We start from the raw sequence: 12,829 nt of genomic DNA, 5'->3' as shown, positions 1-12,829 counted from the left end.
ATAGGTGGTCATGGCGGCGGCATCCGGCAGTTAGAGGGGAGTGTGGTGGTGACGTCACTGGCGTAGCACAAGCAGGCGAGGGACCACACAGGAAACTAGATCCGATCGCACCGAGACGCTGCATGAGCGTGAGGGGTGAAAACATCTTTTCCCCTTAGTAGGGGCAAACACAAAAGAAAATTGCCACGTGGTGAGGGACAATGCCTTTAATGACAAATAAGCAAGATGTTTTACGGCCCAGGTGACATTTTAGCACATCATCTAAAAAGGTGTCTTTTAAAGTGTGCCATCGATTAGAGTGAATTTTTTTTAATTAACCCATGGTTTGGGCGGCAGGATACTACAGCCTGGAATCCATGACCGGCGACCGGCCAAGCCTCCTGAAAGACTGTTATCCTGCAGACGGTGTACGTCAATACCATCATCGTACACAAATCAGCCACACTACATCAACATGGGGAAGTGGGGCCCTGATGTCAGAGGCAATTAAAGAAAAGAGGAAGGAGAGGATTGCAGCCAAGGAGACGACGACCTGCTGTTCCGAGTCGTCGTGTCTCCTCCACCTCCTCCCAACAAACTCCGCACCAAAATCCCGCGAGGAATTCCCCTTCTCCCCCCACCAAAACCCGCCTTGGCTGAAGTAGGGTTTGCCATCTCCTCCCCTCGCGCTGCCCAGGTACGGAGATCCTTACGTCCTCTACTTCTATGTTGTCTAAAGGTTTTAGTTACGTGTTGCTCTTGTTGGATCGGTAGCTGGGATTCGTGGATTGGTCGACGAGTTCGTAGTTTCCGTATCCGATTTGTTCTGTTAGGGCTTAAAGGTTCGATCTTTGAGTGATTCGGAGGTGAATTGATGGTTGAGTCGTTGAGTTGGGCCCGAATTCGTGCTCAACTTTGGGATCTTGTCGTTGTTGGAGGGATTGACCGGAGGGGTACGCGGTATTTGTCGCAAGGCTTTGACCTTTCCGTCCTTCGTCAGCTACGGCAGGAATAGATGGGCTTAGTTGTTTGGCTGAATTGGATTTGGTGCTGAAAATTCAGGATATTATGGTAATTTTCTATTAAAATTGCTTTTTCCCCCTCAAGGTGCAGGAGTACAAACTTGTGCTGCTTTTCTTATAATTTTCCCTATTTCTGTTCAGAAAACTTCAAATTTCGAGCAATTAAAAAGTTTTTTCCCTGACACAGTGAATTTGGTCGAACTTAGGTTGCAGTTTGTCATCTTTAACAAGCGAAGTTTCTTTTTTGCGAAGTTTTTACTTTTTAGGGGTATTATTTTATTTCTCGGTACAAACTCCTTCATGATACCTGCTGAATCAGCCTGTTTTACCTATCTGAAAATCATTGTAGTAATTTGCACATGTGAGGAAAGTTTGAGGTGGCCTTGCGTAGCTCAAATCGTCTGTGGTGTGACGGTTAAGAACCATTTGTGATGACCCCTTAATCACTAGGATCGCGGACGATGCCACGATCCCGGTCCCAAGTTTGTCGTCTCAAAATGAGGGGCAGGATCTATGCGGGTCGCAGCCGGGTCGCACATCGTTCGCATCCTGGGACGCCGGCCTCGAGTCAACGTCAGATGAGGAAAGAGCGAGCAGTTGGCAGATAATGGTGAGGGCTACCGATTTTGCTGGTCGCTGGTCCTATATGGTGGCTGGCGGTGGCGGCGCTATATCGTGGGAGCGGAGAGGAACAGCGAGGGCAAGGAGAGGCGGTGGCTGCATGTTAGATCACTGGAACAGACGAGGGCTTAGGGAAGTTAACATGTATGTGGGCTGGATGGGCCAGCAAATCGTAGGCCATCTCATCCTTTCTCCCGTTTTCTTTTTCTTTTCTTTTCTTTTCTTCTATAACCAGTGGACCCCTAATGAATGTGTGTGATTTTCTAAAAAGCCATATGTGTGTGACAATTCGATATGAATTTTGGATGACAGGGAGTTATTTGTAGACTCAAACTTGGACTTCTGTTAAAAGTTGAGTAAGTACTATGACTCATGGGATCATGTACAGCGACCCCATTGTAGCGTCCTAGGTCATTGTCCCGAAAATTCTTGGTTCACGACCCACGTTCCGAAGAGGTATACCCCTATGCGTACTATGTTTTTTGGTGGGTGGCATACCGCGTCCCACGTTCCCATTCCTTGACCCTATCAACCCGGGAACATGGTGACTAAGGATGGCCCTGTTGAAGATGTAGGGAGAAGGATAACAGCCTTTCATTTTTTTCCCTGCTATACTAGGAAAGGGAAAAGTGCTGCTCAAAAGAAAAAGAAAACATGAAAAACCACTGCCTAGTGGCTTAAAAATGCAGTCATAGCAAGCTAGCAAAGTAATAGGCTCTTGCACTACATGTGTTTAGTGATCACTTGTATATATTTGTTGCTCTGTACATTTATATGTTTCTTGCTCTTCTCTAGTAGTATTCCAATGTAAAAGGCAGTTAATATTTCTTTCTAAAAAGTTCCTGATTCTACAGGTTGCTTAGCGAAAGTGATAACATCCAGGATACGACTAGCCACGAGCTATTACTTCAACTTCCTCTGAAGGATTCAGGGGGAAGTTGCAGAGAGTCCATCAATTTGGTTTTCTCAGACATACTGATGGATGGGGAACCCAAGATCATTGAGAAATTATCACATGAACACATGTACTCTTGGTACTTCACCAGGGAAGAACTAGTGAAGTTTTCCCTATCACGGAAAGATGGTATTACTGAAAGCAAGGAGTCAGAAATTCGGCATTTATACTGTTCATTTATTTGGGATGTTGGCATCAGGCTGAAACTGTACGTAATTTTTTTCATCCTCTCAACTGAAATGGACTTATACCTTCTTCTAGTACGTGCTTTCTAGTTTCTACTACATTATACGGTGGCTCATAACATGATTCTCCACATTGACCTTATCTGTCTGTTGATGAACCTAAAAGACTTCTTTTTTCTTTTTAACGAAATTTCTTCCTTGTTATACAACTGATATGCTTGACTCTGCTATCAGATTGTATTTTGTATTTTTTGTACACGATAATTCTCCTAGTTATTTTGGCAAGTTTGCTAAACTTGTCTATCCATTGTAACATGCTTCTTTCTTTCTTTCACAGACCTCAGATGACTATAGCAACAGCAATAATGTTTTGTCATCGCTTCTATTTACACCAGTCCCTTGCCAAAAATGGATGGCAGGTGAGAAGCTATGTTTTGTTGCTGCAGTGATGGTTGTTGCTGTCTATGAAAGTGAGAAGAGTGCAGATTTTCTTTGACAAGCATTTATTGGAATGATTGGCAATTTGTTCTCCATTGCCAACTTAACATTTCAAAATATCCTTCATATTATTGGAAAGTATTTAACCACGTGATAGCAGTAACATTTTGTCTTCTGATTACTTGCTAATTGCTAATCCATCTTAATCCTACTCTACCTTGAGTTCACTCATTGATTTGGAAATTTCCAAAGAATCTACTTAGCAACAATGTTACAAAAACATTATCTTTTTGTAGAACTTTTAATTGCTAATCCATTTCTCTTGGTATACTAAGGAGTTTTGAGGTAGTCAGTGTTGTTTTCAGTTTACCTAGGAAGTTTGGCTGTTATGGCTTGCGGCTGGTGGTAGGTTGCGGAGGTTGTAGTTGTGGTCGATGGGAGGGCGAGACCAGTCTTGCCACTGCCTCCCCGTCGTGGTTCTGCTGGAGAAGAAGACCAAGAGGGAGAGAGGTTCCGCCAGTAGAGAGAGAGAAATAGGGGGAGAACAGGACTATTAATTGCTTGCTTGATTATGAGTATTGCCTCTCCTTATATAGGGAGGATTTACAATCACACACCGACTCCAAATCCAAACTTCCCTAAAACTTCTGCTGAATTGGAAACTTATCTCAAACCAAATCAAATCTATCTCCTACTAAACGTATCTCTAAGCCGGATTGGCTCCTGCGACTGCCGCCGCCCCCACATAACACCTCTCCTCTCCTCAACAAACAGCTCATCCTCGAGCTAAAAAGTAGGATATCGATCCTGGAAATATTAGAGGTCCTCCCATGTAGCGGTTGATGCTGGCTGCCCTATCCACTGAATTAAAACTTGACGAACACCACAAGCCATCCGAACTTTGAGTGCACGATCTGGAACAGGGATAACAACACTGTGATAGGTGGGTGGCAAGGAGGGAGGTGCAGCAAGGGGCTCTCCCACAAGCTTCTTTAGTAGCTTGATCTGGAAGATGTTTAGACGAGAACCTGCTAGCGGCTCTATTTTGTAAGCCATTGGGTTGATTACGTCCACAATTTTGTACGGTCCATAGAAACGGGGCTGTAATTTCCCTCGATTGTTGTCTGTAGCTAGCATAGGAAGATGATGACGCAAGCAGAGCCACACCAATCGCCCACAGAGTAAGAGGCATCCCTGTGGCTAGCAGTTGTGCCTGCTCCAGTCTATGGCGGATGTCGTCCAGGAACTCGTCATGCTCGATCATCGCTTGCGCCACTGCAGCCACCCTGAGCTCGCTGGTATCATAGGACCGTATAGAAGGGGGGTCCTGGCCATGCACCACCTTGAATGGTGTGTTGCTTAGGGCAAAGTGGTACGAGGTGTTGTAGATGAATTCCTCCCATGGCAGCCAACGAACCCATTGACGGGGTCGATCTCTTGTCAAACAACGAAGGTACATGGTGATTACCTTGTTCATAGCCTTGGACTGCCCATCAGTCTGCGGGTGAAATGCTGAGCTTATGTGCAACTTGGAGCCTGATGCACGAAACAGCTCTTGCCAGAACATTGATTTGAAGACGGGATCACGATCGGAGACGATGGAGGTAGGAATCCGGGCACAATCTCAGCGAAGAATACTCGAGCCACCGTTTCCGCTGAATATGGGTGAGATAGCGGGATGAAGTGGTTGTACTTTGAGAATCTATCCACCACCATGAGGATGACTGATTTTCCTCCAACGTTGGGTAGGCCTTCAATGAAGTCCATGGCGACATTTGTCTAGACGACCGATGGCACGGGCAAGAGCAGGAGACGACCGACCAAGTGGAGGTGCTCCATTTTGTTCCTTTGGTAGGTGACGCAGCCATGGACGAACTCCTGTAATGCCGTGCACGCGTTAGGCGTGTGGAAGTCGGGCACAACCGATGGAGCGTCTTTTGGACCCCTTCGTGACCCTCATGTACTGCCGCCAGCACCGCGGAAAGCATGGCGGACGAAAGCGGCAGGTATATGTGCCGGTAGGTGATGACGCTGTCGGTGAGGGCCCATGGTTCACCCAATGTGCCAACTTCAATTTGCTCCTGGAGTGCCACCAGTACCGGGTCCTCAGATGCTGCCGCACTCCATTGAGCAAGGAAGTCGAAGCTTGGTCCAGAGATAGCCAAAGCCGACCCCAGCTCGACGTCCCGTCTTGACAGCGCATCAGCCACCGTGTTGAGGCGACCTGGTTTGAATTCCACCCTGAAATCAAAGCCTGACAATTTGCTTACCCATTGATGTTGGGGAATCGTGGCGAGATGTTGGTCCAGGAGGAATTTGAGGTTGTAGTGATTGGTCTTGATGATGAACGGCCAACCCCACAAATACGTCACCAATGGCGGACGGCTTGTACGAGACCAATCAGCTCCCATTTGTAAGCTGCAAGATGCTTGTGACGTTGGCAATGGGCCTGTCATCCTGGTGTAGCACTGCCCCGAATCCAGAGTCTGACGCGTCGCACTCCACTAAGAACAGTCACATGAAGTCAAGAAGAGAGAGTACCGACCTGATCGAGAGTGCGCTTGAGTGCCTAGAATGCCATCTCCGCTTGCTTGTTCCAGGCGAAGCCCTCCTTTAGTATCTGGGTAAGGGGAGCTGCTAGCCCTTCAAAGTCTTTGATGAAGCGTCTGTAGTAGCCAGCTAGTCCCAGGAAGCCGCGCAGAGCGCGAGACGATCACAGGGGCGGCCACTCTGCCATTGCCTTGATCTTGTCAGAGTCCATGGCGACGCCGGCCGCTGAAACCACATGGCCCAAATAAGGCACTATCTCCTCGCCGAATGAGCACTTGGGATGCTTGACGAAGAGCTTATGATGCCGCAGGAGAGACAACATAGCCCGAAGGTGTTGAAGATGAGCCAACCATGACGGGATGTAGATAAGTATGTCGTCGAAGAAGACGAGGACGAAGCAATGAGGGTAGGGGCGCATAACGTCATTCATCAATGCTTGGGATGTTAGAGCGTTCGTGAGACCGAACGATATCACCAGAAACTCGTACAACACTTTGTGTGTTCGAAACGATGTCTTGACCACATCTGCGGGATGCATGCGCTTAAAGCAGAGGCTGCAGTAGTGGCGGTTGTCCATCTCAGCCTGTGACAGCCACTTCACCATACGGCCGGCTACGTTAGCTATGGACATCTGCGACGTGTCGGCCGATGCTGGGTTGCTAGTGTCGGTGCTAGTCCTCAGGAACAACGAGTGGAACACGACATGAAGCGCTTGACCACTTGCTTGTACTGCCTGTTTTCGGCGCTCGAAGAAGCTCGCCAGGATCATGGCAATTTCCAGGGGTTGTGGATTCTGCAGCTAGACATCGATACCTATTGGTTCCTGTAAACCAATAGTAAAGAGTTGCACCTGTTGAGATGCCATTAGAGGAACAACATAGGCCAAGAGCTCGAGGAAGTGATCGCAGTAGACGGTGACAACTCCTGTGCGCCCAAGGGATTAGCGCGCGGGGGTGGACCAAAGCGAAGGTTGAGGAGCTCGGTGAAGCGGGTCCAAGACGATGTGCCTTCTTCGTGTTCCAGGCGCATGTACCACTGCTGACCGCGGTCGGTCAAGTGGAATGCTGCCCACTAGACCTTATCCTCCTCGTTAGTGTGTAGCCCTCGGAAGAATTTCTCGCATCGGTTAAGGTACAACAGGGGATCGCTTTCCTGTCGTATTTTTGGGAAAGTCGAATTTGTGTAGATGAGGGAGACGGTCGGTGCCGCAGTCATCTAGGCGTGTGCCATCGACCTGGCCGTCGGTGACCCCCTTGGTGTGTGGGTTGACCAGCAGGCCGCCGCCTCCTGATGATCGTGATGACGATGACGAGTCGTGCTGAGCTTTCAGGTGCATGATGGCGAGGTGGTGTGCTCCTTGTTGGTTGTCGATGTCGCGTAACGTGTCGCCTTGTTAGCTTCTGCAGTATGATGTCCAGTGTGGTTTGGTCAGCTGCAGGAGCCTTGTCACCGGTACCGGGCATGGTGGAGGCCTTAGGAAAGTATGATCCTGATAACAAGATGTTATGGCTTGTGGTTGGGGGTAGGTTGCGGAGGTTGTTATTGTGGTCGACAGGAGGGCGAGACTAGTCTCGCCGCCACCTCCTCGTCGTGGCTCTGCTCGAGAAGAAGACCAAGAGGGAGAGAGGTTCGGCCAGTAGAGAGAGAGAAATAGGGGGAGAATAGGACTATTAATTGCTTGCTTGATTATGAGTATTGCCTCTCCTTATATAAGGAGGATTTTACAATCACACACAGACTCCAGATCCAAACCTCCCTAACTTAACTCCTGCTGAATTGGAAACTTATCTCTAACCAAATCGAATCTATTTCCTACTAAACTTATCTTTTATTCAAAAGGAAACTTATCTCTAAGCCGGATTGGCTCCTGCTGCTGCTGCCACCGCCACATTCCTCATATTGCGGTGGCTGTAGTACTTGCCCCACATAACATTGGCAATCGTGATACTATTGCGATTGTATTGTACAATACTTCGGCAGTTTTGGACCAGTCCATTCAGCATTTTCCTATTGAAGTTACTTAGCTCCCATCGGCCAACTGGGTAGCAACTTATCATTACAACTTAAGCAAGTTTGACATGCTTTGATGGATCATCTTGTAAAATACAAACTCTCCAGTACGTTCTGTAAATATGGCTCACTGTACCACATTCCTTTTGTTTCTTAGTTATGCCGGATTTGGTTATCTCATTTTTTTTAATCTCAGTTGTTGTATTTTTTTATCGGATCAGTTTATGCGGACATTATTTATCTGTGTTTCTGTTATTATGTGCTGCCCTTAGTTATTTGAGACACTAGTAACAGTTTCTGTTCAATGCTATTTGTCCATAATATTTACTTTGTTTGGTGTCCTTGTTATATTTATGATTTGCTTATTGTCATTTCTGGACTGGTGGTTCTTCCTGAACTTCCATCAATTATCCATAATCTTGTATTCCCCTTTACCGGTTTTAATGGTTACTTTTGTTCTTCCCCTGTTTTCAGACAGTTGCAACAGTATGTGTATTTCTTGCATCAAAAGTTGAAGATACTCCTTGCCCCCTGGACCTGGTAGTAAGAGTAGCCTATGAAACAATGTATAGGCGGGACTTGGCTACAGCTCAAAGGATCCGGCAGAAGGTGCCACTAAATCATTATTTGAACTTTCAGTATACTGTTGTCCATTTGTTTGACCATCATCTATTAAACAGGATGTTTTTGAGAAGCAGAAAGCGCTTATTTTGATCGGAGAGAGATTGGTTCTTACAACTATTCGATTTGATTTCAACATTCAGCATCCTTATAGACCACTTCTTGATGCGATGAAAAATCTTGGCATCATTCAAAAGGAAGTGAAGCAAGTAGCATGGAACTTTGTGAATGATTGGTATGCGATCTATTATTTCAATCTTTAATATCAATTTTTTGAATATTCCTTAGCAATTCGGATGTATTAATCCTGCCACTTATGTTTCAGGCTTAAAACAACACTGTGCCTACAGTATAAGCCCCAGTACATAGCTGCTGGTTCTCTCTACCTGGCTGCGAAGCTTCACAATATTAAGCTTCCGTTGCATGGAGCGCATGTATGGTGGCACCAATTTGATGTTGCCCCAAAGCCTTTGGAAGGTATGTAGACCACTAAGCAGATCATATTATCATAGCACTTCGTGCTTTTTGGAACTTGAAAAGAGAACGTTGCATTGCTGCAGCTATCATTCAGCAAATGATGGAGCATGTTGCCATGAAAAGATTGATGTCTGCTCGTCCCAGTTTAGTTAAGCAAAAGGAAGCTCTATCTGAAGCTAAACTGCTTGCATCTAACAGCCCGGACTCTGTGTTGAATCAATCTAGCTTGTCAATAAACAGCTCAAGTCCCGATATTGGTGAGCCCAATGACCACATCCAGGTGAATTCAGGTCAATACTCGATAAGCAGTCATACTGGTGATTGTAGGATCTCAGGCCCTGATGGCAGTTTATTGAATGTTAGTGCTAATAGAAATGAAGAGAGCTGGGATCAGGCTTTAATAACCAATCATGGTGTGATGTCATGCAGTAATCAGACATCATTAGATGTTGCAGCCACTGAGGGCAATGCTGGATGTGTGAAGCACGATGTAAGCAATTGTAAGGACTCCAATAACACAGTCAGTGGTCAAAACTTGAACCAGGCATCAATAAATCGGCATGGCGATGGAGTGAACCCATTCTCTGTGGTGATCTCATTGGACGCTGATGTGGACAGAGAAGGCACTCAGTGTGTGGAACCATCGGTTGCAAACTCTAATCCTTGTACTGAAAGTCTCAATGCAGACAGTTTGTGCTCTGATCGGAGTTTGGCTGATCCTGCTGCAGGTACCATCAATGATGCACCATCTGCACTGCCAGTTGGGATGGAGGTTGATCCATTGAGTGCAGAACTTAAAAAGGTAGATGTTGCCCGGATAAAGAATCTGTTAATGAAGAGGAAGAGGCGGAGAGACGTCCAAGAGCAAGCCATTGCTTCAGATGATATAACTGAAGAAGCCTGGATTGAGAGAGAGCTCGAAGCTGGGATTGTTGCTACAAAACAAGAAGCTCATCATGCTGCCACCTCAGATGAATTAAGTGATGACGCCTGGATAGAGAGAGAGCTCGAGTCTGGGATTGTTGTTGGACCAAGAAATGAGCAAGTAATCACTCTGGATGGCTTAAGTGAAGATGATTGGATTGAGAGAGAACTCGAGTCTGGGATTATTGTAGAGCCAGCACCTGCTAGCAAGAAGCAGAAGCTAGAGTCAAGCTGCCGTTAGCTCCTTTGCTTCTGCACTCGGAGGGTGTTGGACGAGCAAGTGAATAATGGCAGATGGAGGTACCTTTTCCGAACGAAAGCACAAGTCACAGATATGAAACAAATAGGAGCACCATTATTTTCCCTTTTTATTATTTGTTTAACCAGACACCACCTCGAGTGCTTTCCACACAAGGGGTGTGCACAGTGGGATCTTCCCATTTTCTTTAATTCAGAATCATATCCATTGTTTGTTCTTTTTTGTTGCGAGTGTAAATGCGGCATGCCCAAAGTTGGGCTTTAGATTATAGGTGTAAGTGTAGCAGAAATTATGTTGTTAAACCCTAATAGGAATTAATTTCTTCAGTGTACCTGTAACTGTTAACAAAAGAAAAGTTCTTCAGTGTAGCTGTTATTGTTAACAAAAGAAAAGCAGCTCTTTGGTATATAATGTTTATAAATTGAAGATAAATGTATGCTAGGAGCAGAGAGCTGTTCACATGCATCAATCTGCCCTGTTGAGCTGGCTGGTCGTTGACCTTTCTTTTTTTTTTTTCCATTGTGAACTGTTTAATGTATTTAATGGGACCATTCAGGGCACATGCCCTTAGGGCAATTTTAACTTACCCAATCGCCGCCCACCCCTAACCACACTGGTTTGGCACCAGGACGACCCGCCCACTGCCTGCATACGCCGGCGGCCACGGCTGGACCGTATTGACATTGTAATATGGATAGGGTATGACTACCCTGTGCATATGATGTCTTGAAGATGGTGGATGTGTAACCATACCGTCCTCGCTCCCAAATGTTGCTTTTTTTAAAGAAACGTTAGTCATATTTGTTATGCTATTTGTACCCTTCACGGGTTTATGGGGGTAACGATGATGTTTCACTCAAGTTTCAGTCGTTTCCCTTGGTTTTCTAAGAGTTCCAAGTAGGTTTCTGAACATTAGGCATGTTTTTCGAAAGCTTCAAAGAGTTGAGATACGTTTCAGAATGTTCCAAGATGATTTTTCAAGCTTCAGAGTTCATGACACGTTTTCAAATTCTAGAACATGATGTGTAGATGTTTCAAACTAGTTTCAGGTTTCAAACACAAAATTCCAAAAGTTTCTAAGCAAGTTTTAGGTTTCACGACAAAAGTTTGAAAACGAAGTTTCAAAATTTTCAAACAGGATCCAAGTTTTAGAATACATGGTCGGAAAGGTTTCGTCGATGCAAAGACGAGGTAACCCGGTCAGTTTGAGGCACTGGTTCAGGGCCCCACTGGGTCGGCCTGCCACTTCACCTGCAAGCGCCCCTCATCAGTCTCGCTGGCGCCACACACTGCTAGTCTGCTACACCACAACAAAACAAGCTCGCGCCACTGCTTCGCCCATGCCATTGCAACTGGCTTTCATGAGCCGCCTGTTGTTGCCAACGATGGCAGTGACAATCTCACAGGCACAAAAAACAGGGCAACGAGAGAGACAGAGTAATTTTGTTGTGGTGTTCAACTTAACCACATTTTTCTCCTCTTTCTTCTATTTATTCTCGGTTACAAACTAACCTCAGCTAAATTTGGATGTTGGACCGAGTATGCTGGCTGTGCCATCCCACAGCCACTCATGGCACAACTCCTTACATGCAGCTAACGATCACCACAACGTGCCATCCCACGTTTAGATCCCAGCTGCCTGAAACTACGGCTACACAATCTAACAGAAAAAACAACTCGTTCATGTTGTGTACAGGCACACAAACACGACCTAAAAAATGAATTTGATATGGTGGCTTGAGACAAGGTTTCCTATTCTAGGGTTTCATTTGCATAAAAGCCGATTTTTAGTCCTGAACTATGGAAAATAAATTTTTATTTTAACCGAGAAAAGATGTACCAAAGATTTTCTTCAACCTCCGGTAATTCAACCCAATTCCCAAAGATCTTCTTTAACCTCCGGGAATTCAACCCAATTCCCAAACCAAGAGAAACACCCACCCGACTAATCATGTGAGGGTCCATGCTGCTCATAACCGTGAGCACGGCTGAATATTCAGTTTGACACTCTGCAGAGTTTATACACTTTACCCACGAGTCGTGATCTTCTCTGTTGTTGGCACATAATGGTACCTTACACACTTCCGGGGTGTGCACCAAGAGATCACTACGAGGCTTTTCCAGAGAGTCTCCCAGTATGCACTCGCCCACTGAGGTTTCACCGCCGTACATAAGTGGAGTAACCCTCCACCCCAGAAGCCCCCTCTTGTGCCGGGTAGAATTGGGAAGTAACCCTTCCTTATCTACACATCCGATTGGCTCATACAACACTGGGAGAACATCTAATTACTAGGCTAAGCCGTACCATATTGGTCTCGTGGTTGCTCTGTTTGCCATGGATGTTCGCTCCATGAATCGGTCCTTAAAATGGTCTGGGCAAGACCTCCAATAATCCCATAAGGGTATATTACCAAACAACCAACCATGCTGGGAAAAGTACCCCTTTCTTGCCCAAAACCCCAATTATCTCTGTTGTTAACTCCCTTAACAACATCAGTTTCCATGATATTCTTCCTATCTCAATTTTTAGTTCATAACTCAAGATTCATCATCCTACACGCTACATGTTCATCTAAAGCATGGCTAAGCATAAACATGATGATCTTGTATGGATAAAGCACCTATATCTAACACTAGTATTTGCTATACTACCCATTTGTAAAACAGCATGCATACTTGACAAAGACTCGCTTTATGTAAAAAAACTGGGTTAGCAACATGGTCAAGACACTTGCCTTCATCGAAGTGTTGCACAGGTCCTTCAAAATCTTCCTCTTGAAAGTTGCCG

General features: G+C 45.7%; 1 protein-coding gene across 2 annotated transcripts; it reads left to right on the top strand.

Annotated features, from left to right (window-relative positions):
- The first annotated feature begins 467 nt into the window (after positions 1 to 467).
- On the top strand, positions 468 to 10,462 carry LOC133922192 (cyclin-T1-2-like). Of its 2 annotated transcripts, none has more exons than XM_062367405.1 (7): positions 468 to 676; positions 2,477 to 2,785; positions 3,100 to 3,181; positions 8,235 to 8,369; positions 8,441 to 8,616; positions 8,707 to 8,858; positions 8,942 to 10,462. In XM_062367405.1, exons 2-7 carry the CDS (start codon positions 2,601 to 2,603, stop codon positions 10,021 to 10,023), a joined length of 1,812 nt encoding a protein of 603 aa, XP_062223389.1. In that variant the 5' UTR covers positions 468 to 676; positions 2,477 to 2,600; the 3' UTR covers positions 10,024 to 10,462. The 2 variants fall into 2 exon arrangements, with proteins under 2 accessions (XP_062223389.1, XP_062223390.1); XM_062367406.1 differs by having other exon boundaries at positions 2,462 to 2,785.
- Positions 10,463 to 12,829: the final 2,367 nt, after the last annotated feature.

The sequence above is a fragment of the Phragmites australis genome, chromosome 6 (assembly GCF_958298935.1).
Source record: "Phragmites australis chromosome 6, lpPhrAust1.1, whole genome shotgun sequence".
Taxonomy (NCBI): Eukaryota; Viridiplantae; Streptophyta; class Magnoliopsida; order Poales; family Poaceae; genus Phragmites; species Phragmites australis.
The sequence above is the reverse complement of the archived record's forward strand: the minus strand, read 5'-3'. Positions and strand labels throughout refer to the sequence as shown.